Genomic DNA, 26,020 nt, shown 5'->3' on the forward strand with positions numbered 1-26,020 from the left:
TTCAATCTAATTTCATCGCAAAACTAAACGTTTTTTGAAAGATACAGTTGAATTCATTGAAAATTCAATGCAATCCGGTTTAGTTTTGCATCGGTTATGGTTTTCAATCAAACTTCCGATTCAACCCATATCTGTTCCATGTTACTATTGATTTACAGGCCGTGTAAATTTCATGATTTCTTTCTGTGAATGTTAAGATAAGCGATATTGCAAAGCGTCACGGAAACGGCATATCTAATATTCGTTTTCACGCCTTTGGAACTGTTTCGATTTCGAGTTTGCTTGATGCGGAATATTGAGGTTTTTGCCGTGTGCAAATGGCAGTACACTGAAGTCTTTTTTTAATGCGAGTTTACGTACCGCATACCTCTGAAAATTCGCATAAAAAACCGCATAACTCTGAAGCTTCGCATAAAAAAAAACGCAGGAAGGAAACCGCATAACTTCACATAAAAAACAACCGCATAGCTCTGAATATTCGCATAAAAAAAGTCGCATAACAAAAGTCGCAGAAAAAACCGCATACAAAAGACCTTAGTGTTTTTGAAATATAGTAATACTACTACTATAGCTCACGGATGAAAATCATTTGTAAATTTACATCCGTTTTCATGCACATATTTGGAGTACGAAATTGAATGGAATGTTACTTTATAGTTCTTCATTTTTCAATTCACTGTGAAACCAAAACTGGGCGTTTTGTCGTGAATAAGACTTACTTTACGCCATTTCAAAATTTACTCTGTACAAGAATGGGCAGAACTTTTTGGGCGAATATATCTTGTTTTCTCTAACGCAGCAACATTTTTTTTTCTGCACATCATCGTAAATATCTTCAGCTATTTATGATAAAATTGTCAGTAGTACGAGATAACCACACACAGATAAAAATATTTTGTGATTTTACATTTATTTTCATGCACATTTTTGGAGCAGGCAATTGAATGAAAATTTACATTACAAAACGAAGCGGTTGGTAAATATAAATGAATTTTAATGTAATTAAAACATCAATCATGGTTTTAAATCAGATTTTCGTTTCAACTGATGTCTATTTCGTAGTACTATCGGTTAACATGTCGTGTAAGTTTCATCTTTTCTTTCTGTGCATGAACCGGAATTGGTTGCCTTTCACATAATAGCTCAAAATTGAAGTTTTTTTAATATTTGGTATGATCAAGCATCAAGGTGAAATTCAATGTCGAATTAAGGCGTGCAAAGTATCAATCGCATGAATTGAACGAATCATCGCACAAATCGTAGCGTGCAAAACCGACACATAGAAATACGGAAAATTTTCAGTGGTTGAGTGAAGTGGGTTTAAATTTTTTGTGCGCTAGTTAAACAGATAAAGTAAGTTCATTTTATAACCAAAATGCTAGTATAATTGAGTTCCCGCCTATTGCGAAATTGTTCGTTATTACAGATCAAAACTTTGGTATGATGACAAGACTTTTTTTTAAATGGAATTACAACTGGCTTGGAAGTAAATTTAAATATATATTATATATATATATATATATATATATATATATATATATATATATATATATATATATATATATATATATATATATATATATATATATATATATATATATATATATATATATATATATATATATATATATATATATACATATATATATATATATATATATATATATATATATATATATATATATATATATATATATATATATATATATATATATATTCGGTGACGTTACGTGTTAATGTCTCCATAAGACAGTCTGAATCGGCCTTAAGGGCTGAGGCCAGTAGGACGCGTAAAACCACGTGGCTCGCTGTGCGTCTTACATTTCTCTCCATGCTCTCTCGCAAATGTGCAAAATGACTCTTGATGTGGCCGGGTGGCCAAGAAAGTTTTGATATTTTCGGTTACTAGTTTGACTACATCACATAAAATCCAAGAAAGCTGTCGCTTGTTTGGCAGCCTTTTTGAGCCGGTTTTATTTCTCTCTCATGTTTCATTACGTTACCAGAGACATAGAAGTCGACTTACATCCACAAAAATAACCTACACTTCATTTTCATCGCGACAACATATATGTTTCATGCACTAATCGCATCTAAATTAAATTATCTAAATATTGTCAGGATAGATTTTTGATCCATGCTTTTGAAGGCGAGATATTCAATGAACAAGTTGAAAGTTGTCGTTTTCAGCTATGCAATCCTTCCTTCAGAAAAAAGACTTTCCCGACCGCTAAAGTTAAACAATCATTCTGGAATTTTCACAGAATAATCTAAACTAATTTTCTAAGAGATTGTCAGTATTCGTCCCCGTTTCTGAGAAAATCAGATTTTAAGCGTGAAAATAGCCCTTTAAAACGCCCTAAAACACACTGGACTCGGCCCTCAAAAGGTAAATTTCAAATGGAAGAAATAACTAAACGCACGATCTGTCATACAAAAAAAACAGTAGGCTTTTGAAATCACTGCGATGCAAGATTGCATGAGAGAACGTTTATTAGGTCGTTTTCGTTTGAGAAAACTGAAGCTGTCCCAGGGTAGTTTCATCAAACTAACACTTTTCACGAAACTGTGTTTGCTTCCCACTTAGTAACGGAGGTTTTAACAAACCTGATATAAAAACCAGATTCGAAACTGACTCGATTTTCAGTTCAACAAAGTTGAAAATAGTTCAAAACTAGCTTCAAACATACGGTTTGAAAGCAGTTAGGGTGTAAATTGGGTTAAGTTTGGCAACAAGCGAAAACGACATTAGTTATGAAACAAAGTTTTGTTCCTTCGTTTCCTCTTGAAGGCAAACTCGCAAAAATAATAATTGGAATAAATGTGAAACCAATACACTTCGAAAAAACTTTGTAATTTTACATCTTATTAAATGTACATAAATGGAGGGTCGCATTTCACATAAACCTACTGTACATGTAACATGTTGTAATGGGAAAATTCCGTGAATTTGAAACGATGCGAAACGAAGATATTTGATTCTTCACGAAATTTCAGTAAGAGACAATTGCAATGGCCTGTAGTAATTTCAAAATTATTATTTATATTAATAATAATAATAATAATAATAATAATAATAATAGTAATAATAATAATAATAATAATAATAATAATAACAATTATTATTATTTTTTATTATAATTATGAAAATAATACTAATAATAATGAACAAATGGCCAAATTTCATAAAGAATTCTGAAATAATAAAATCAATCATTCAAAATATTTATTCAGCGCGGATTCAAGCTAATCCACAAGATGGAAAACTATTGGTATATATCAATTCATAATTAGTATTGAAAAATCTGGCACAAATTCAAAATATAGTATTTCATTATTTCATTGTTATTATAACTTTTTTGAAAAACAAATAACAACTTTGCACGACGAAGATTGGAAAGCTTATGTCACTGGAGTGCTGCCAACCAGGTTCTACCAATCATCATATATTGAGTGTCTGAGAGCCGATCTGTCATAACATAAGTTCTCTTGATATTACACTCACCAGGACGCTCATTGATTGTCGATGCGATTGATATTATCTTCATTGCTCCTGTCACTGATGGCTTACGATGTGACTAAATATTAAGCAAACATTATTAATTCATATGATTTTTTGCAAAGAACAATGAACTTTATCAATTTATGTTTATATTAGTACTCTCATTGATTTTTTTTTTACTTCAACAGGGAATTGACGAATGAGAGAGAGAAACAAAAAAGTCGCCTGTCGTTGACTGAGTATACTTCTACTCAGAGATGCCAAGTTCACAGATTAATCTGTGTTTCACAGATTTTCAACTTTCTGCAGAGATTTTAAAAATGGCACAGATTTTCACAGATCTCTGAAGAAGATCACAGATTTTCACAGATTCTGAAATTAATCACAGATTTTCATAGATTTTTGAAATCGATTACAGGTTAGCACCAAAAAGTACAGAGCGGTTGAATAAAAAGGTACAGAGCGGTTTGGTAGTGAGATTTTTTTTTTGCTCACCAAAATAATTATGATCAGCCATTATGGTACGGGAAACGTGCACAGATTTTCACAGACAGGTTTTTGGCTTGATCGCAGATTTTTGGAAAAATGACGTGGCATCCCTGCTTCTACTTGGTCATAGAACTATCGAGTATCTAATTTGACAGACACTTTGACCATACCGATTACAGTCAGAGAAGCCAGATCTGCCGATTTGTCTGCAAATTTGCAGATTTTGTACATAGTGCTGCAGACATTTTTTGTTGTGCAGACTTTTGCAGACTTTTTCAAAATCGACTTTTTCGCAGAATTTCGTCAAAATTTACAGACTTTGTAAATTGTCGCGACCTTTTTTTTTTTTGCTCGCCAAATCAGTTTAGCGTATCATACTTTATAGCGAAATAGCTGCCAGCAAGTCATACTCTTGCTGACTGCAGATTTTCTTTCGGATATACAGACTTTTCCAACCGTGTCTGAAGATATTTGAAATTTTTACCTGGCATCTCTGATTACAGTTGACGATGATTTTAGTCAGTCAGTCAAGGTCATTTCTCGATAAACATTAGAAAAGGTCCCAAGTGCAAGTGACAGTTTCTCTTGGTTTACTTTCTCTTTCAATTATTACGGCAAATTCCAGTAATTTGCAACAAATTCTACAGTGCATATCGAAAGTTGATGGTTTTGGCTACAATCCTATGTGAAGTGTTAGATGGAAAGATTGCTGATTGGACCGTAGGACTCGAAAGTAAACAAAGAGAAACTGTCATTTGCACTTAGGACCTTTTCTCGTGTTTGTATTCATTTGACATGACTAACAACCTGCAACTCTGGTTGCAAGATAAAGTTCGCTAGCATGCAAGACTATAAAACTTTTCTGTTACACACAACATCAGAAACAATGGGCCGTATGAATAAATGTAGCTAGCTTGAATTTCGGTAGTAAATGCCACATGTGAATCACGTTCCTGTCAAAAACAGAGACTTTACTACACAACAACTCTCGAACATGCTACAAACTGTAGTGTTTACTACAATTTTTCGGTAGGTTGCTCTAGAGGTTTCTACTCGTGTGTGAAGTGAAGTAGAAAAATTAAACAAAGTAGTATTTTTGCAGCAGTAAGTACGTTTCGTGGCGATACGTCATGCAGTAAATGCTCAAATTTGAAAGTAACATTTACTCACCCCGGTGGCATGATTGTCATCTGCATACAATTGGCTTGAAGTCGAAAATTTTGGTTCTTTGGTTCTAGTTCGCTGTCAAATGCTGTGTTTAAGCAGTGTTCACACGTTCACATTTTTCTTCATGCGGTTGCACCAACTTAAGGAAACGATTTCGATGGAATATAATCAAACTATAATAAACCACAATTTCTTTTTCTTATTCGAAAAGAGGTCATATTACTTGTTTTATATTGGGTTTGAAGAAATTAACTTTTGACACCAGTGTGGTTTGATTGTATGGTATGAAACGAGGCTTAACATATTGTTGACAACAACGCCACCAAAACAAAATGCGTCGGTTTAAGAAATCAGCTTCCATAGCAGGCGGGTGCATTTCCTACATGTTCGAACGTGTTTTATTATTCATACCTAACCGCGTTATACTCTGTGGACTTTGTTTTATGAGAAGATACTACAAACAAAACACTTCACTGCGTTTTGTTTTCACACGGCCCAATATATTGGTAGAAATTCATACTGAGCAGAAATACAAGCTTTATCATACACTGGCGAATATGGAAGCGTCATATTAGAGTTACATTAATGTAATTTATACAAATTGTAAAATATAAAATATAAATATATTATAATTATCAATATTAATATATCGCTATTACAATATGTAACAAAAAGACAAAGATCCAAAGTTTGTGATGAATAAAATCAGAACTATGCTAGAAAGGCTTCGACTGACGCTAACCGTAGTTTACTTTATTACCACTCTAAACTACCTAAAAGTGATTGCAGACTTCTTCATTCTTAGAAATTTCCAGACCCGGAATTTCCTTGGCCCAACACTGGAGGAAGCAATCGTTTTCGTAAGTGTATCCATCGGTTCCGCAAACGGGTTCGAAGACCTGCGGGCAATGTTCGCAGTCGGCTTTCGCCATTCCGAAGATAGTCACAACCACCACCAACGCAGGAAGCAACAGTGAGCTCATTTTGTGAAACTTCTCTTCTCTCACTTCAACACGGATTCTGAATTCCGGCGTGGACGGCAGTTGGGCTAATATCCAATCGAATATGATTCGTATTACATGGACATAATTGTGGCATAACGGCACTAGCAATGTTGAGATAAGCGATATTCCAAAGCGTCACGGAAACGGCATATCTAATATTTATTTTCACACTTTCAGTACTCTTTCGAAAAGTTTACAATGGCACTATTTGAAATATAACAGAACTATGTTGTTGAACAAAAATTGAAGACAAACACTAGAAACGGTTCGTAGTGCAAATGACAGTTTCTCTTCAGATTATTAAAGTCCTATTGTCAATCCATCTGAATGACTGAAACCATCAGCTTTCGATCTGCACATAAAACTTTGTTGGAACAAACAGAAATATGCGGACATTAATGAATAAGAGAGTATACAAAAAAAAACTGTTATTTTTCAAATGTTTATCGAGAATTTGTTCTATTTTTATTTAGCGTCGGCGCACACAATCTCTGGACAGCCGGTTACCGAGGGTGAAGTTTTTGTGCAGAAATATTTTACACGCGACGTAAATCAAAGCATGCCGAATTTCACATCTTTTTTCATTTGAATCGAAACTTTCTGTCTGCTTTGATGTTAAATTCAGATCAATTGTGTTAGCAGTCAAATCAATTGCATGTCATAGTTTTGCATCTTTTAAGTTGCAAATTTAATTCGATTGCGATGCTCATTCTATGTGCATCTATCAATACGTAAATTTACAAGACTTTAGCGTGCTACACAGATATTTACATCTATTTTCATGCACATATTTGAAGCAGGAAATTGAATATAAAGTTACTCCTCAGGTCTTCACTTTTCGATATATTTTAAGGGTCTGTCCATAAAAGACGTCACGCCGCAAGGCGGAGGGGGGTGTTCCATAAAACGTGACCTTTTGTGACAGGGGGAAGGGGGGGAGGTTTTTGGAATGCGATGTCCAATATTTTCAATGAGCGCATGAAATACCTAATTATATTACTGCTTGCCGTATTTCTTGAAAAAATCTCCACAATAAACGTTTACATTCTATAGGAAAACGTGTATTTGTTGATGTAAAAGCTACTTCTTGTAAATTCGGAAATGAGTGATGCAGGAAATCATTTCTGTTGTGATCAGCAAAAGTGCACGGAGGAGCGAGTAAATTAGCGAAATTAATAAATTTTGCCAAATATGAGTACAAAAGAAAAAGATGCCTTCAAACGGATTAACTTAAGTTATGCACTGACAATTTTTTCTGTAATTTGATTTTCTAGCATTGATAATAGTATATCATAAGAGTTTCTCTTATCTGATTCTGATGCAGTTTATTCAATTGTACTCCATTTGAAAAAGGGCGGGAGATCAACGACTTCAGACGTAGATCATGTCATGTCTTATCTTGATCATATGTGATTTTCCTCCACCAACATCCAAGCTTATCGAATCATCTAATGATTGAACTTACATAAATCAAGAATCATTTTAACTCAAAATCACTACCCATTGTGTGACGGAAGATCAGTACCGATATTGATCGATGTGATATAAAATTAACTGATCAACTGATCATGAAAAGATTCTCCGGCAGTGATGTCGTTTTGATGAGGTTTTGGTCTTTATTTTCTCAGCCCTGTATGCTACACTAAAGAAATATTATTCTTTACCTAAATCAATAAAATATCTGTGTACCCCTAGGAGGAATAAAACAGATGATTTAAATGTTCCATCAATTCCAACCAAATACTTTTGTTAATTTATATAATTGATATTAATAAAATAATTTCGATGGTTTTGTAGTTTCAGTGATATTTTTTAATCTAATGACAACATGTAATAAATCTATATTTCCCTCACATTTGTATGGTTTGTCATACATATTGAGAATGTATTGAGATGAATTTTATTTATTTTGAATTCGTGACATGTGACATAGGGGGGATGGGGGGTCTTTGCTTCTGTGACAATTCGTGACAAAGGGGGGATGGGGAGTCGAAAATCGTCAAAAAAAAGCGTGACGTCTTTTATGGACAGCCCCTAAGAGCAATTCAGATTCGGAGTTTAAATCTAACATTTAGTTCCAGGACGCAGATCCTAAATTCGTATCCTTAATTTTGTACCACCATTCGGAACATAAATAAAAAAGCAAAAATCTGTTCCCAAATCTAGTCATGAAATCAGTTCCAAAATACGGAATTAGGATTCAGTTCCAGAGTCAAAGTTTTATTTTTCTGTACCTATAATCTGGATCTAAATTCTGAAACTGAACTTTGAAACAAAATTCCAAACCTGAAAGCTCAGAATTTGGGTGGACTAAAACTTTGGTTTTGAAGCCAGTTGCTAAATTTTAGTTTTTGTTTTTGTTCCAGAATCCAATCTAAAATTCTCTGCCCGAAATCAAATTCAGTATTCAGAAGCTGAATGGCGATTACTGATAATCCGTTGCTGCTGGTTGAGAAGGCAACTGCTCGACACGACGTCCGAAAAGCGAATAAGAGAGAGAGAGTGAGAGAGGGTGCAACCAGAGCGCAGAAAATTTGTTTTTGATAAAAGATCCTCACCAGTTTCGTGTAAAGCACATGAAGAAATGATCGATTTTCGACCATGGTTTACATTCAGGCTCGTTTAGTTAAACATCGGGCTTGATTACAACAAAACCGTCATCGTGGATACGAGAAAGGTAAGCAAGCGTGATGAGTTTTCCTCAATGTTCCCAAAAGTTTTAGAAAACTAAATTTTTGAGTTATTCATGGTTATCTTATAGTGTTGGAAATTTAAACATAAATCATATTTTTGATAACATGGAGAAAGAATTTTGTTGTTGCGTTTAGTACAACTAGAGATTTTCACGAGTAAGTTCTACCCATGCTTCTATAGGTCGAATTTTGAAAATGTGCCCCATAGTAAAGTAAGTCGTATTCGTCGACAAAACACCGATTGCAATGGTGGTGGCTTGAACCGAGAATCATTGGATCGTAAGGTACGTCCGTTGATCGACAGAGCCACAGACAATGTAGTTCGAATATCGAGAATGCAACGACCATCAACGATTATTGTTCGCTTTCCTTCGCCTTTGTTTCGATAATCGCTCTGGTATTCGGATATAAGGGCCCATTAATACATAACGTTATATTCTGTGGAATTTGTTTTTGAGAAGATACTACAAACAACAGACTATACTAATTTTTTTCATACGGCCCAATATATTGGTAGAAATTCATACTGAGCAGAAATACAAACTTTATCATATACTGGCGAATATGGAAGCGTCATATTAGAGTAATGCAATTTAAACAAATTGTAAAATATAGATTTGAAATTATAATTATTTATTATATGAATTATTATTCTTGATTATAAATCGCTATTACAATATGTAACAAAAAGACAAAGATCCAAAGTTTGTGATGAATAAAATCAGAACTATGCTAGAAAGGCTTCGACTGACGCTAACCGTAGTTTACTTTATTACCACTCAAAACTACCTAAAAGGATTGCAGACTTCTTCATTATTAGAAATTTCCAGACCCGGAATTTCCTTGGCCCAACACTGGAGGAAGCAATCGTTTTCGTAAGTGTATCCATCGGTTCCGCAAACGGGTTCGGAGACCTGCGGGCAATGTTCGCAGTCGGCTTTCGCCATTCCGAAGATAGTCACAACCACCACCAACGCAGGAAGCAACAGTGAACTCATTTTGTGAAGCTTCTCTTCCCTCACTTCAACACGGATTCTGAATTCCGGCGCGGACGGCAGTTGGGCTAATATCCAATCGAATATGATTCGTATTACATGGACATAATTGTGGCATAACGGCACTAGCAATGTTGAGATAAGCGATATTCCAAAGCGTCACGGAAACGGCATACCTAATATTTAACTTAATATTATTTTCACACTTTCAGAACTGTTTCAAAACTGATGCAAATGGCACTATTTGAAATATAACAAAACTAAGTTGCTGAAAAAATTGAAGACACACACAAGAAAAGATTCGAAGTGCAAATGAGAGTTTTTCTTTGGATTGTTAAGGTTCTATTGACAATCTGTTTGAATGACTGACACCATCAGCTTTCGATCTTCACAAAAAAATTTGTTGGAGCTAGGCCCCTCGCGTAAGGAGGGGGGGGGGTTGGTTGGTAGTTTTAAACCCCCCCTCCCCATCATGCAAGATTTTTCAACAGTGAGTACCATGAACAATAGAGTACTTTTTATATAAGAGCTCCCCCCCCCCCCTCTCTCGAATCCCCAACCCCCAAAAACCTCCGCCCCCCTCTCTGAACCCCTCTCTTGAATCCCCAACTCCCTCTGGATCACTTCCTTGAACTATCTCCCTTAAATGATTCCTGCACGCGGGCCTTTTTGGAACAAACAGAAACATGCGGGCATTAATGAAAGAGAAAGTATACAAAAAGAAACTGTCATTTGCTTTTGGGACCTTTTCTAATGTTTATCGAGAATTTTTCCTATTATTATTTACGCGTGAGCGCACACAATCTCTAGACAGCCGGTTACTGGAGGCGAAGTCTAGGAAGGCAGAACCACTACCACCATAACAAAATTAAAATTACAAGCAAAGTCATTCCTTTAGTGGAATTTGGCAAAGACACAGAATCATTGCATGGCTAGTACTATGGATCCTACTGACACTAAGAATCCTTCCAGGTCGAGGCTCGAACATACGACAACTGGCTTGTAAGACCAGCGTCCTACACTCTCATTGAACATAACTCAAAATTGAGTGACACTCCACTCAAATTCATTAAAAAGTGCATGTACTCTGAACTTGAGTTACCACCTATCTACTCATTTTTGAGTAAGGGACGAAGCTGTCAAAATTTGAATATATTTTACTCGAAATAAGGAATAAATATTTTATTCACAATTTAAGTAAATTTAACTCAAAATTTGAGTTTTTTGCACTCAAAATTAATAAATTCTTTTTCGTTTATGTTTATATAAAAGGATTCCCTAATTAAAATCATTCTTCTTTCTTTCAAATAGGAAGGGCAAAAAAGTGATTGAAAACCGTTCAATTTGACCGCACTGGAGTCAAAATTGAACGATTTTGATATCCTTATGTAGGATCTCTTACTTAGCATAATTTTAACCTCAAAATTACTATTGAACACATCTATGATTGATAATTCATGATTTCAAAAGCCGGATCTGGAAACGGCAATGGAAAACGACGTATTCTTGCATTCTTTATATCGATAAGAATATTCCTATAATGAAAACGCACTGAACTCACAAAAGTATTTTTTCACTCAAATGTTTGAAAACTCGACGCTTACTCTAATGTAGAATGAAATGCGAGATAAGATAAATTTTGACATATTGTTCCAGTTTATGAATTTCATGTTATGCATGTTATGCAACTCAAACCGTGAGTTATGTTCAAAGAGCGTGTATGCATTGAACCTCCAACCCGGGAATAAAATTACACCACAAACGAATTTCCAGACATGACAAGCACGATCTTTTTTTGGCGCACATCTACGGTCCTCCGTGAAACTGGCACCAATGGTGATAAATTGGTTGCACTACTGAGTTCCCATCACCGCACTCATAATGCAACTGTCAAACCGTGAGAACCCTTTCGATTCGTTAGCTCATTTGTAGATATTGAGATTTTATGGCACACTTTGGTTGCAATGATAACAATGCAATTAATCTCGCGCTCCACCAAGCGGCGAGTGCGGTCATTTTAGAAAGTACCGGGAACGAACCAGATTTTTTTTTAATATTTGTAAGCACTTACATGTCTTTATTATTTATCTTTGATTACACCTGACGTAAATCAAAGCATGCCGAGTTTTTGGGAGTGATGGCTTGTAAAATGTCAAATTCAGATCAATTGTGTAAGCAGTGAAATCAGTTATTTATCATAGTTTCACATCTTTTAGCTTGCAAATTCAAATCGATTGCGATGCTTATTTTATGTGCATCTATCAATACGTAAATGACTAGCGTGCTACACAGATAAAAATATTTACATCTTTTTTCATGCACATATTTGGAGCAGAAAATTTAATATAAAGTTACTCCTCGGATCTTTACTTTTCTATATACTTTAAAAGCAAAACTAAACGTAAATTAAAATATGTTAATTCATTGAAAAATCAAGACATTCTAATTTACTTTTACATCGACGATGGTTTTCAATCAAATTGTTGATTCAATTGATGTCTCTTTCAAAGTATCATTGAATTACATGTAGTGTAAATATCATTATTTTTTTCTGTGTATGTGCCTTGACATATTATGTTTCTTTCTTTTGACTTGATTTTTCCGCTATAGACAGTGAATAGATATCACGGAAAGAAGGAAATATTTTTTCTTCTCGTGATATCGGTAGTGAATACTTTTTCAATAGCATTCTAAGTACACAGATAAAAATATTTTGTGAATTTACATTTATTTTCATGCACATATTTGGAGCAGGTAATTGAATGGAAAGTTACATTACAAAACTAAGCGATTTGTAAATACACAACCTTGTTCAATGAAAAAGTAAATGCATTTCAATGTAATTTTACATCAATCATGGTTTTAAATCTGATTTTCGTTTCAACTGATGTCTGTTTCATAGTACTATTGGTTTACATGTCGTGTAAGTTTCATCTTTTCTTTCTGTGTAGTGCATAGCAGTTCAAATTGAACTGCTTTATGCAAAACTCGGCAGTTCAATTTGAACCGCTAAGCAGACGATTCTAAGTAGCTTCATTCACGGATGAAAATATTTTGTGATTTTACATCAATTTTTGAGCACATATTTCGAACAGGTAATTGAATGGAGGGTTACAGTTCTTCATTTTCAATATTTTTTGAAATCAAATCGGAGCATTTTTTGTAATATACAGTTGAAAAATTAATGCAATTAAATTTTACATCGATCACGGTTTTAAATCAGATTCTCAATTCAAGTGATGTATATTCCATTGTACTATGGTCGTGTAAATTTATTTTTTTTTCTGTGTTATTTGCTGGTTTCTACAACAAGCCAAGGAAATGAGTGGGCTAATTTGTTGAGACGGATTATTTTATTTCACATTTATTATCGCATTTCCTTCATCTAAGCTTGACCTTAATTTCCTACTAATGGTTGCAGATTTCTTCAGAAGCAAGTTGCAACCCCGGAACGCTGCTCGTCCAACACTCGAGAAAGCATACGTTGTCGTAAGTATATCCATCGGAGCCGCAAACGGGTTTAAATTCCAGTGGACAATTATCGCACCCTGCTTTCTCCATTCCAAGGACGCTCACAACCACCAACGTTGAAAGCAACAGGAGTTTCATTTTGTACTGCTGCACTATCCTCTGATCGTTTGAAAATTCCGATTCTGAGCTCCGAAATACCGATGGTGAACAGAAGATCCGATCAGTATTCAATCGAGTGTGATTCGGGCAAGCTCCTCAGCGTTGTCGTACTGCCGAATCGATACTAGCAAAGTTGAGATTGTGATAATCAGTATTGCAAGTAGGTACTGAATTAGTATATCTAATGTTTACTTTCACGCTTCTGTGCTTGATTTAAACGTTTATTGGACGCGGTACCTTTCGTTAACCAAAAGATGCCAAGGGATATAGTCAAAACATATTCCAAACTACCAACCGCAGAGATGTCGATCTTCTCTGTGTGACGAAGAGCAAGCGAAATTTCTCCCCTCGCACTGACAACTTCAACGAGAGCTTTTCTCTTTTCACTGTTGTATAAAATGTGCACGCATTATGAATGCGCGTGTTTATTTTATTTTACCTTTAGCATTGAATCGCACCAAAAAGAAGAAATGCGCTTTCCTTGTTGTGTGCTGCTCACCAAATGCATCCGCAGTGTATGAATGAAACTTACGCACTGATGTATCATTCTAGTGAAGTGCCATCGCTGCTACCAGGAAAACTTTATAATTAAGTTCCCCCCGGTGAACGACCAAAAGGTTAAAGCCGGGGTAAAATAAATGATATTAATAATAATATAATTAAGTCGAAGATTTTTTATGTTTATTTTCAGCAAAAGGATCTTTAGTTTGCTTCAATTCGAAGTATCGATTATTATTTAACGATTATTTGTTTCTTAACAATAAAATTTTTCATTCGGGTTCGTTCAGAAAAGAAGTAATCATATAACTCTATTTATTGTGTTAGCTTAATCGTTTTTAAATGCCGTTTCAGTTCATACTACAAAAAAATCATCTAGCTACTATTGGTGTAATACGTGGCGTGACGCGCCAACCTGACTATTTACTCTGATTGACCTATTAAAGAATTAATGTGTTCCTGACGCTTTTTTTGATAATTTTTATTCAAGCGGACTCATCCGTTTCAATCCTATTTGGTTTTGTCCTCAAGTGGTTTGTCAACAGCTAAAACTAATTTCGTACTGAACAGACTTCTTTCTGGTGTACTACGTATCTGGTTATCGCAGTTAATGCTCAGGTAAATATTTTTTTAAACTAGAAGTACAACCTTTAATACATCAAGATATCTGAACTTTCAACTCAGACTGAACAATTCGCATTTTCTTCGCATAATGCACCGCTTTCCGAACATATAATCGCAACCGTAACATAGCTTAACACAACGTTCAAAAAGTTCTGGAACTAACTAGGAAAACTAATTTTTTTTGGGCGAAATTTTTTCTAATAATCGCGATAGTTACCGCTAAATCCACAGTAATACAATCGATCCATCGCATTGCTAACTTTTTGATGCCCTGCTTATAGCATGATTTGCCATTTGATTCAAAATACGAGGTCTGTTCAAAAAGTTCCCGGAATTTTTTTAATTGCGCGCGTCTGGAGAGTCCGGTGGTCTAATTTTTTTTTATTGTGTTGGTACATGTGTCCCTAATGTATGGTGAAATTTTCAGCTGTATTCATTGTTTACATTCTGTCTTGTAGCGGCTGGTGTAGACGTGTTTTTTTGAGCTCGGCGATTTTTGTTAGTTTAAACAATGGAAGAATTGAAGAGTCAAAGAATTGCTCATTCATCGTTGCTTATTCGTGATTTTTTGGCTAAAAAACAAGACTTTAATCATGCCCCAACCTCCTTATTCACCAGATATCGCTCCGTGTAATTTTTTCCTGTTCCCAAAGTTGAAGAGACCCATGAAAGGACAGCGTTTTTCATCGATTGAAGAGATAAAGGCAGAATCGCTGAGAGTGCTACAGAGCATTACAAAAAGTGACTATCAGGGGTGTTTCGAAGACTGGAAAAAACGCTGGCATAAGTGTATTATATCTAGGGGGGATTACTTTGAAGGGGACCATATAGATGTAGTCGAATAAATAAATATTTTTTTAGGAAAATGAGAACTCCTGGTACTTTTTGAACAGACCTCGTATGCTTCAGTTGCAGCAATATTTTTCTCATTCGAGCAAAATCCTTTTCCCTGGAGCATCTTTTCGATATCAGAATACACATGACTTGGCATTTCGGTGCCAATTAAAAAAGTGTTTTGCAAATAGCAATTACTTTACGTCTGCTTAGCGGTTCAAATTGAACTGTTTAAGTTTGCACTAAGCAGTTCAATTTGACGTAAGTTCTGCACTGACGAGTCTAAGACGAAACGTAAAGAAAAGTAATCAGAATAGAGCCAATAGTCACTGGGGGCTAGTTCTGGGGAATATAGTGAGTGAGAAAACAGATGGAAACCCATCAAGCAATAGTTTTCATTGGCTTGTCTTGAATGTTTCTTCTTCATATGATATCGCTTTTTACGGCTTCGCTCATCAAACGCAACAATAACTCAATTTAATAGTCATTACTAATGGTTCTTTCCTTTTCAAGATAATGAAAAAAAATCGTGACGTCCATTTTACCTTGAGCATCCAAAAACGTTTTTGGACGCTTCGAACGGATTTCTCCGGTTGTTCGCCATTCAGCTGAATGCCTGTTCAACTCCGGAGTTAAACGAAAAATATAGTTTCTATATATCGACTGATTTGGAGTTTTATCGAACAAAATGCGGCTTTCTCAGTCAAATGGATATAGGCAAACGATTTGTTTATAAAATTGCCGAACAATTTTTTGGGCAATTTTATAAACAAATCGTTTATCGTTTGCCGCATTTTGTCCGATAAAACGAAAAATATATTTTAATGAAAGTGTTTGAATGACAAAAGAAAGGCTTTATCATGCCACTAGGTGGATTAAAAAGAGGTTTTTTTTATCTGTGTGGTCAATTTGACATGAAAGAATGACACAAGTCATCTGAAGGTTGGCAGTTTCGAAAAAAAACGTCAAGTATGGGCCTGACCAAGGACTTTTTGAACGATGTGTTATTTTCATAGTATCATATTAAAATTTAAAGTTTTCTCGCATCAGAATGTACAAATGAACACACATTCGAATACTAGATTTTTAATTGAACAAAGTCATAACATTTGGATTTGGAATGTTTTGATAGTACACCCAAACATCCGTTTACTCAAACTTTTTTTACGTTACCTCTTTTTACGTAACTCTTTTTACGAACAAAAACCCAAATAACGTTATCTTTTTTTTACGAAAAAAATCCCAAATAACGTAAACTTTTTTTACGAACCAACTTCGTAAAAAGAGTTTTTTGCATACAATGAAAATCATTTCCGGCTCATTTATATTCTAGGTAGCTATCATAGTCTATAGCGTTAAAAGTGCTAGATATTCTGAAATCAGGAGATCGAAGTTCGAAACCGGTTTTAAAAACACATCATCCAGCATTTATATTCCATGGGAATTACTACAATATGGGAAGTTTCGGAACGGGTTGGATGAGTAGAAGTCAGAAAACGATGTTTGATGTGGTTCTGAATTCCAAGATGGCGACTTCCGGTTTATTGATATTCCTTGAAAACCTTTTCAATGTGGATATTTTTGGAATGGGTTTGATATGTACATGTCAGAAAACGATGTTTCAGGTGGTTCTGAATTCCAAGATGGCATAGCAAACTTTCAACAGTCTTGATAATCTGAAACTGATTTGTCTGGTATTTTAATCTTTTCTGCTAAATCCGGCTATAATTTAGATCACTCGCAGATATTAGGCTAGTGCTTCAAAAATGTAAGCTCATACTAATGAAAACCGTTCTGAAAATATGCATATTGTGAAGGTTCGAACCATTCTAGAAATATCGACACAAATTGTAAGGGTTATCAAGGAATAACCGGAAGTCGCCATCTTGGAATTCAGAACCACCTCAAACATCGTTTTCTGACATGTACTCATTAAACCCGTTCCAAAAATACTCATATTTGATGGTTTGTCACGAATATCGATGAACCGGAAGTCGTCATCTTGGAAATTGATGCGACCTGGAACATCTTTTTCCTGCAAATACTAATAATTTTTGTTCCATAGTTACATATCCAATAATATACTTAAATAGGGAAAACTTTTTTTACGTTGAAAATTCCAAATAACGTAAACCTTTTTTACGTCATAATTCGATATAAGGAGTGTATCAAAAAGTAGTTAGCAACATTGATTATTATATAAAAAAGTGAAAGAAAACATATTTTGACATCAGTTTTCGATATATTGTAGAAAAATTACATTTTTTATGCATTTCACTGATTATATTGAAGAAAATCCTAGTTTCTGTGAAACGCTCGCTCTTTAGACTTGACATTCTTCATTAAATTCTGCACAGTTCCTTTTGTGACTTTCCTGGAGGCAGCTGTCCAGTGTTTTCTGAACTCCTGCATGTTTTGGGACACTGTACCTTCCTTCCGCAAGTGCCGCTTGACGATTGCCCAATACCTTTCAATGTTCCGAAGATCCGGGCAGTTCGGTGGGTTGATGTCCTTTTCCACGAATTGTACATTATTTTTTGACAACCACTGTAGAACGGAGTTGGCGTAGTGGGCTGAAGCCAAATCCAGCCAGAAGAGAGGAGGAGCCTTATGCTTTCTGTACAGTGGCAGCATTCTCTTCTTCGAACACTCTTCCTCGTACACCTTGGCGTTAATTGTGCCCTTCGTGAAGAAAATCGACGACCGCAAACCACAGGTACAAATTGCTTGCCAGACCAACACCTTCTGCCCAAACTTTTCCATCGCCACCGTGGTGTCAGCGTCGTCCAGGTCCTGGTACACCGATTTCGTATAATATTTCGGTCCGGGCAGCGCTCGAGAGTCTTCCTTGGTGTAGGTTTCGTCGTCGATCAGGATGCATCCGTCTTTATTCTTTAGAATCCGGTTATACAGTTTTCGAGCTCTTGTTTTGGTATGAACTTGCTGTACCAGGGACTTTTCCGGCACCTTCTGTTTCTTGTACGTTTTTAGGGAGTTCCGAACTTTGATCCGTTGAATCATTCCGATGCAGGTGTTGAACTGCTTGGCCAAATCCCGCGTCGACGCCGATGGGTTTTTCCTGATGTACTCAACCACTTTTAAGTCTGACTGGGACCCGTTTTCCTACCGGATCGGGGTAAATTCTTAATGGAAAGGGTCTTACCGAACTTCTCGATAATATTTTTGACACTGGCGTGGTGCACTTTCACCCGTTTTGCAATTTCGTTGTACGTGACACCACTTTCTGAGCACCAAGTGTGCAGAATTTTCTTTCGCGTTTCCGGATCAATTCGACTCATCATTGAAACGATAAACCGTACCGAAACCAATCGATTGCGCAGCTGTTATTGACATGTAAACAAACATGTCACCGCAAAACACGCTGCAAAAAATTAAGCCATTTCAGAGTAATAACTGTTTGAATGTTGCTAACTACTTATCTATACACTCCTTACGAAGTCCCGATTTTTACGTAAATGGAGGTTTGGGTGTAGTTGCAGAGAACTTCACAACGATTTATTCTGTTTCCAAGAAGTTAAATTCAATGGAAACTGTGAACCGAAAAATAATTCTGGACACCCAAAGTCAAATCAACGCGAAGTCACTGAAATTGGTTGATTTGATCGTGTGAAGAATTCTCAAACATCGATCGGAAGGAGTACAGCAAGTGCCGTAGTGGAATTATGACGTTACAAAAAATACAATACCGGCCAAAGCACCGTCAGAAAAATTCGTCGACGAAAAAGATTCAGTTTTTATTTTCGGGCCAGTTAGCGTGCCCGGATGTGGCAGTTTGTAAAAACTTTGAACGCAAAAATCGGAAAAATACATTTGTTTTGAAAGAACCGGCTAAGTTTTTGGCATTAAAAATGCCTTCCTCTTCACTATATGGGGCCGGGTGTCAATTAAAAGTTTCGAAAATAGTCGCGTAACCTTTTTGTGTCATAATTTTGAACGTTAATAACTCGGTCATTTGTTGATGGATTGTTATAATTTAACAACCAATCGATTCGGAAACTTTTAACTTAAACATGTATGATGACGTCGTTTCAGTATTTCAATAGCATACTATTGAAAAAATGGTTTGAATCGACCTATGTTTTCATCCACCAATCCCTGTTGTACAAAATGACGTCAACTTCTTGTTCGGCGTAGGAGGCTTTGCGTCATGCATAAAAAAACACCGCATCGTTATGCGTAGTATGAAGAGAAATCTATAAATATAGGCTGCACAATATTTCTTTGCCTAGTTGATGTTTGACTGTGAATGAAACAAGTAGCTCGTCCAGTGAGCCGATGACTGGATTGTATACGCGTTGACTTGTTGGATTGTCGCTGTGGCATTATGTGTTGGTGAAATTTCCTGTTGTCTGCGCAACACCGTGTTCGCTTGAGTATCTTATTTATCATCTTGCTATTGAAGAACCGAATCATCGTGGTTACCGATTCTTCTGGTATATCCCATGTATTTAGCAAATTTTTGGTCGATTTTGATATTAAAAATGCCTTACACTTCGCTTCCCGAGGCTGGGTGTCAATTTAAAACATGCAAAACTAATCGCGTAACATTTTTCTGTCATAATTTTGAACGCTTATAACTCAGTCATTTGTTGATAGATTTATATAATTCAACAACCAATCGATTCGGAAACATTTAACTTAAACTTATGAGAAAACGTCATTTGAATATTTCAATTGCATACCATTGGAAACTTGGTTTGAATTTAGTGTTTTATTTTGGTTCTCTGGTAACTATCAGGCCAATTTAGAATTATCGGCCAAAGATTTTTCGGATCTAATTTGCAGCGCTTGTTCCTCGATGATTTGTTAAATGATTTTCCTCATTTAAATGATTCCAAAGCCTCAATATAGTCAGCTTAAAAATGTTTTAATTTGTCAACGGATCAGTTTGCATACTTAAATCTCCATTCCCATACGAACAAAACGGTGGCGCGAAAATGGATTCAGTATAAAGTTGTGTTATTATGATAATCATAGAAACTTCTTCTTTATTATATGTGACTGAACAAGTTGTTGTCCCACCAGGAATTAAACGCTTCAAAAGATTCAAAATTAAATTCTGAAACTTATCTAAGAGAGGCCTCCTCGGTTTAGTAGTATAAATGAGTTCCACAGGCTCACATATACAGTACAATTAGAAGGAATATCATATAGTATCAAAGATAAACTCAAGGTAAGTTTACCTGCGATTTTACATGTATCGTTTGAATAAGAACCCTCGTAGAATTTGGTTAATCGCCAGTTTCAGTTCAATTATTATTTCCTTCAAAACAATGAGCGTCTGATGGCTACACGCGTTGTAACTATGACAATGTTCATTCATGTGTTAATAACATCAAGTTACAATATGAACAAAATTTCGGAATTCTAAAATTGAGCTTTCAAGTAACTTTGAATTCATCATAATTGACTTCTAGTTAAAGGACGTTTTTCAAAAACTTAACAATGTAAAAATTTGTGGAAAGGAATCAAAATTGAATAGAACCAATTATCAAGAAAGAATCTAATTGTCAATTTTATCATTCGATAACAATCTAAGCGCTTAAGCTAGAGCAGGTTTGTAATTAGTCAATTGAATAAGTTTTAAGTTTAGTGTATCATCATCATTATCATCTTTATTTTTGTATTAATTATGAAGACTCTAGAAATATTCCATTTTTAATGTTATTGTGCTCGGTCGTGTCTTGAATACAACCCTCTAATTTTTTGAATTCAAAGTTATTTTGTCCGGTTCTTTCAGAAAAGATGTTCTCAATGATTCTTGCATTGCAAAACCCATGTCCGGTTCTTGCTCTCAATATATCCGATTTTTGCATTTAAAAATACTTAAACGTAAACATACACGATTTTTTCTCGTAGTATGCAGTTTAAAAAAAATTTGCGTTCAATGTTCTGTATAGAATCGCAGTATACAGGAAATATTAGGGAGGAATATGAATAACTTTTATATTTGCAGAGATGAATTTGTTTATTTTTGCCATTTTTGCTCGATTACTCCGACTGGTTTCAATACTGGATTGGGATCATCTTCATGGGATAAATGTACTATAACCTACACACGTAATTGCTCGCTTAAATCTTGCTTTCATACCTGCCGGGCAATCGACTTCACACTGGAATTGGATTAAGTATAGTTAATGTTAATATAGCGTTCATCAGCCCTGAAACATTGCATGTCGGTCATGCTAACAATGTTAATTACGACGCAAAAGGCTTGTTGTATCTGCGAACATAACAATACTGATTCTACAGAAGTCTTCTAAAATCCTTGTTGTTTGGTACATCAAAATACGTATCTTTAAGCAATATTCTGCATTTGAATTGTACTAACATCAAAAAAAGGTTTTATCACAGCAGACTACAATTAGCTGGATGCGTAACGCGAATGCTACATCTGTCGAAACAATGAGTGCCATAGTTTTTTGAAGACATCGTTTACTTCAAACCAGACTCTGAACTATCAACACACGAGTTTGAGTAAGTGAGTATTTTCAAACATTCAAAATATTAAACAACTTACCACTTTTCCAAAGAATACTAAAATAACTTACAACTTATCCATTTTCATCAAAATAGGAGCGATTGGTTATGAACAATTTCGGTTTTTGCAAGCTTGGTGCAATTTTCACTGGTGTTCAATTTGTTTCAGTTGCTTACTAACTACATTGTCTTATAAGTGAAAAAACTTGCAACCAATGTCAATTATGCATTGAATGAAATAGGTCATTTGCTTCAAGCATTCGAAAATTTTAATAACCACAAAAGAGTTAAGGTGGGGAAATACTTTGTTCAACAACATGAAATCTAACATTTCTAGAAGTCAAATTACAATCATAAAATATTAACAAAAATTACTCAATACTCACACTTTTAAATGATTAGCAGAACTGTGACAATGTTTTTCTCCTACGAATTTGCATAATTGCAAATGATGTAGGCAACTCATATTCCACCACATCAGGTAATCGCTTGTCATTTCAGTTATTTTTTTCAAAATAGTGATGAGTTTTCATTTGAATGAAACCGTACTTGCCGATTCCTATGTTCTTTGCATGTTGCAATCATGAGAATCAGAAAATCTCGTATTGTATTAATCAGCCCAATTATACTGCCTGAGCAGGGCCGTAGTAAGCGTTTTTTGGTGCCCGAGGTTAACTCAAAAATATTCGCCCCACCCATTTCTTAACCAACACCATGAAGACGAACAGACATTATTTTATTTTTCTGTAAGGTTATTCCAAATAATATTTTTTTATTCTATTGAATGCTTGCAACAGTCTTGAGTGTTGCATCATAAGTCTCGCATTGAAACTGTAAACTCCCTAAAAGCTTACTGAAAACCATTTTAAGATCATATTCAAGCCAAGCGGACCACTCTTCATAAGGCCCGGCGAACGACCAAAATTAGGTTAAAGCCTGGTATAAATAAACGATATAAAAAAAATATTTCAAAATGATTCAAAATTCAATAAAGTTTTAAAACTTGCTTATCGAACAATGTTAAATTTATTAACTCCATAGTAAGAATTACTACTCTGAATTTAAACAAAAAGCGATTCGTTTTGCTCGTGAACGTATAAATGAAAATGAGAATTATAAATAAACGCTGAAACTGAATTCAAGACAAAAATATTATTTAAAAATATTTTCAGTTGTCAGCTTCGTTGTGTCTTGTGCGGTCGATCGTGTTTTCTCCGTTTTGTATTTGGAAAATTTAATTGATGTTAATGAATGCTACGGTAGCATGAAACACTGCAAGTGATAGTTCTTTGGGTTTGTGTTGAATTGTTGACGTAGGACTACACAATTGCATTGTCAAAATCACTGTTAATTCCTGTATAGAACATTGAGGTAGCAGTTATCTTTTGTGTTCCTCATATCCATTCACCGCGATACAAGCGAAATATACTTTCGATGAATTCTTTAAGGATTTTGAAATTCCTGAAAAGTACCGTTAGTTTGTTTATGTTGGTGATGAAAGTTTCAAATAAAGAGATGACTTTTTGGTCAATTGGTTTCTCGTCAAAACATTTATTTTTCGTTAAAGGTCAACGTTTCGAAGGTTATACTTCCATCTTCAGGGCAACTGTAATTTTATGTATTATTTAGTCACAAAAATTTTTTCCACAAAATACAATAATTTTACAAAATGTACTCACAACGACTACAAATATTTTTCGTCAAGTATGATGTAACATTTATAATAGTTGGTTGAAAAACGGCTACTCTACACTAAAACACAAAAACGAGACATACAAATTCAATTTGTTTAGAAATTTTAATTCGAATTATTTGTTTTGCCAAGAACTTACACAAGCACTTCCCACGCACATCGACTTCGATTGAGCACTGAAATATTGCAAGCAGCGAATATGGAAGACAGTAGAGCAAAAATTAGAGTGAAACAGATGAGAAATGATAGACAGCGAAATCGGAGGCGAGATTGACAGTTAATGAGTGAGAGAGAGCAACAGACCGGAGTATACAGCATTCAAATTATGCGTGTCGGTTCTGAAGTTAATGGTTGAACTGTCAGTAAAAATATGGCACATTTCCAATATTTGTAAAGCATTGGTTCTGTTTTCTTGATCGAGAATTCTGGTTTTGTTCAGATCAAAACTGTGTTCATTGTCGATCATATGAACCATTAATGCGGTTTTTTTGAACTCATCTATTTTGCTCTCTGTCTTTTCGGAATCCGACAATTTGAATTTTTTATATCGTTGTATTAATGAACGATGTCCAGACAACCGTTCTTTCAGTTGCTGTGTACCCGGGTAGGTGTAAATAGCAAACAAAGGTCAAAATAATAATAAATTTTACCATCATATCTTGGCTTGATGTTTCTGTGTTGTCAAAGCGATACTTGATATTTTCGTGATATTTCATCAAGGAATCAAGACATTGTACAATATCTGTTCAACATCAAAATTAGTTATAATATCTTATTTCGTTATTGATGAGCTATTTCAATTTCATCAAGTAAATTGATCCAAAAGTTTTATCTTCAAATAAAATACCATTGAATAAACTGCATCAGAATCATCTCCATCACGCGATCAAGTCGTCTCCATCACGCGATCAAGTAGCGTTTCCATCACCAAATCGGCAAGTGCAGGCGACAATGGATTAATTCGTAAGAATTTTGTACATTGTACTTGTTTTGGTCTATCGAGTGTCGTAGAATGCTTGCGAGATATTTTGATAAGTCATAACAGATCGGCTGAAAAGTCCGTATCGTTTCTATGAGAGGGCGCCACTAGAATTAAATCCATACCATTTTCAGTTAGTACCAACCTTCAAAAGATACGTGTATAAATTTGACAGCTGTCTGATTATTAGTTTGTGAGATATTGCATTTTGAGTGAAGCTACTTTTGTTATTGTGGAAAAAAAATGGAAAAAAAGGAATTTCGTGTGTTGATGAAACACTACGTTTTGATGAAAAAAAGTGTCGCCGATACCAAAAAATGGCTTGATGAGTGTTATCCAGACTCTTTACCGGGCGAAGCAACAATTCGTAAGTGGTTTGCAAAATTTCGTACTGGTCATATGAGCACCGAAGACGATGAACGCAGTGGACGTCCAAAAGAGGCTGTTACCGATGAAAACGTGAAAAAAATCCACAAAATGATTTTCAATGACCGTAAAGTGAAGTTGATCGAGATAGCTGACACCCAAAAGATATAAAAGGAACGTGTTAGACATATTATTCACGAATATTTGGATATGAGAAAGCTTTGTGCAAAATGGGTGCCGCGTGAGCTCACAATCGATCAAAAACAACAACGAATTGATGATTCTGAGCAGTGTTTGGAGCTGTTATATCGAAATAAAACCGATTTTTTTTGTCGCTATATAACAATGGACGAAGCATGGCTCCATCACTTCACTGCGGAATCCAATCGACAGTCAGCTGAGTGGACTGCACGCGATGAACCGAACCCAAACTACTACCTTGAAAAGGGAAAACGATCAATAGTGACTATTATATAGCGTTATTAGAGCGTTTGAAGCACGAAATTTAAAAAAAACGGCATCATTTGAAGAAGAAAAAAGTTTTGTTTCGTCAAGACAATGCACCGTGTCACAAGTCGATGAAAACCATGCTGAAATTGAACGAATTGGGCTTCGAATTGCTCCCTCATCCACCGTATTCTCCAGATTTGGCCCCCAGTGACTTTTTCCTGTTCTCAGACCTCAAGAGAATGCTCACTGGTAAAAAATTTAGAAGTAATGAAGAGGTAATCGCTGAAACTGAGGCCTATTTTGAGGCAAAGGACAAATCGTACTACAAAAATGGTATCGAAAAGTTGGAAGATCGCTATAATCGCTGTATCGCCTCTGATGGCAATTATGTTGAATAATAAAAATGAATTTTGGCAAAAAAATGTGTGTTTCTATTGAACGATACGAACTTTTCAACCGAACTGTTATGTTGATGGCAATTGATGCATGATAATATGACCCTCAATGGATTACCCTCTTCATGGATCTTGGGAAGACCGTAAATTTTCGGGCATGTTGCATGATATGTTTTTTTTTTTTTTTTTTATTCAAGAAT

At 35.3% G+C, this 26,020-nt stretch overlaps 1 protein-coding gene across 1 annotated transcript in view; it reads right to left on the bottom strand.

Moving 5' to 3' along the window:
- Positions 1–5,811: 5,811 nt before the first annotated feature.
- The window catches only part of LOC131429353 (serine protease inhibitor dipetalogastin-like), a 38,299-nt gene continuing 18,090 nt past the window's right edge, over positions 5,812–26,020 (bottom strand). The window contains exons 2-5 of the mRNA XM_058593427.1: positions 13,270–13,576; positions 9,645–9,975; positions 6,501–6,514; positions 5,812–6,263 (exon numbers count right to left, since the gene is read on the bottom strand). Coding sequence (XP_058449410.1) covers positions 5,932–6,263; positions 6,501–6,514; positions 9,645–9,975; positions 13,270–13,576 — 984 coding nt within the window. The 3' untranslated portion in view covers positions 5,812–5,931. The remainder of the gene's footprint in view (positions 6,264–6,500; positions 6,515–9,644; positions 9,976–13,269; positions 13,577–26,020) is intronic.

This window comes from Malaya genurostris, chromosome 2, assembly GCF_030247185.1.
Source record: "Malaya genurostris strain Urasoe2022 chromosome 2, Malgen_1.1, whole genome shotgun sequence".
Classification (NCBI taxonomy): Eukaryota; Metazoa; Arthropoda; class Insecta; order Diptera; family Culicidae; genus Malaya; species Malaya genurostris.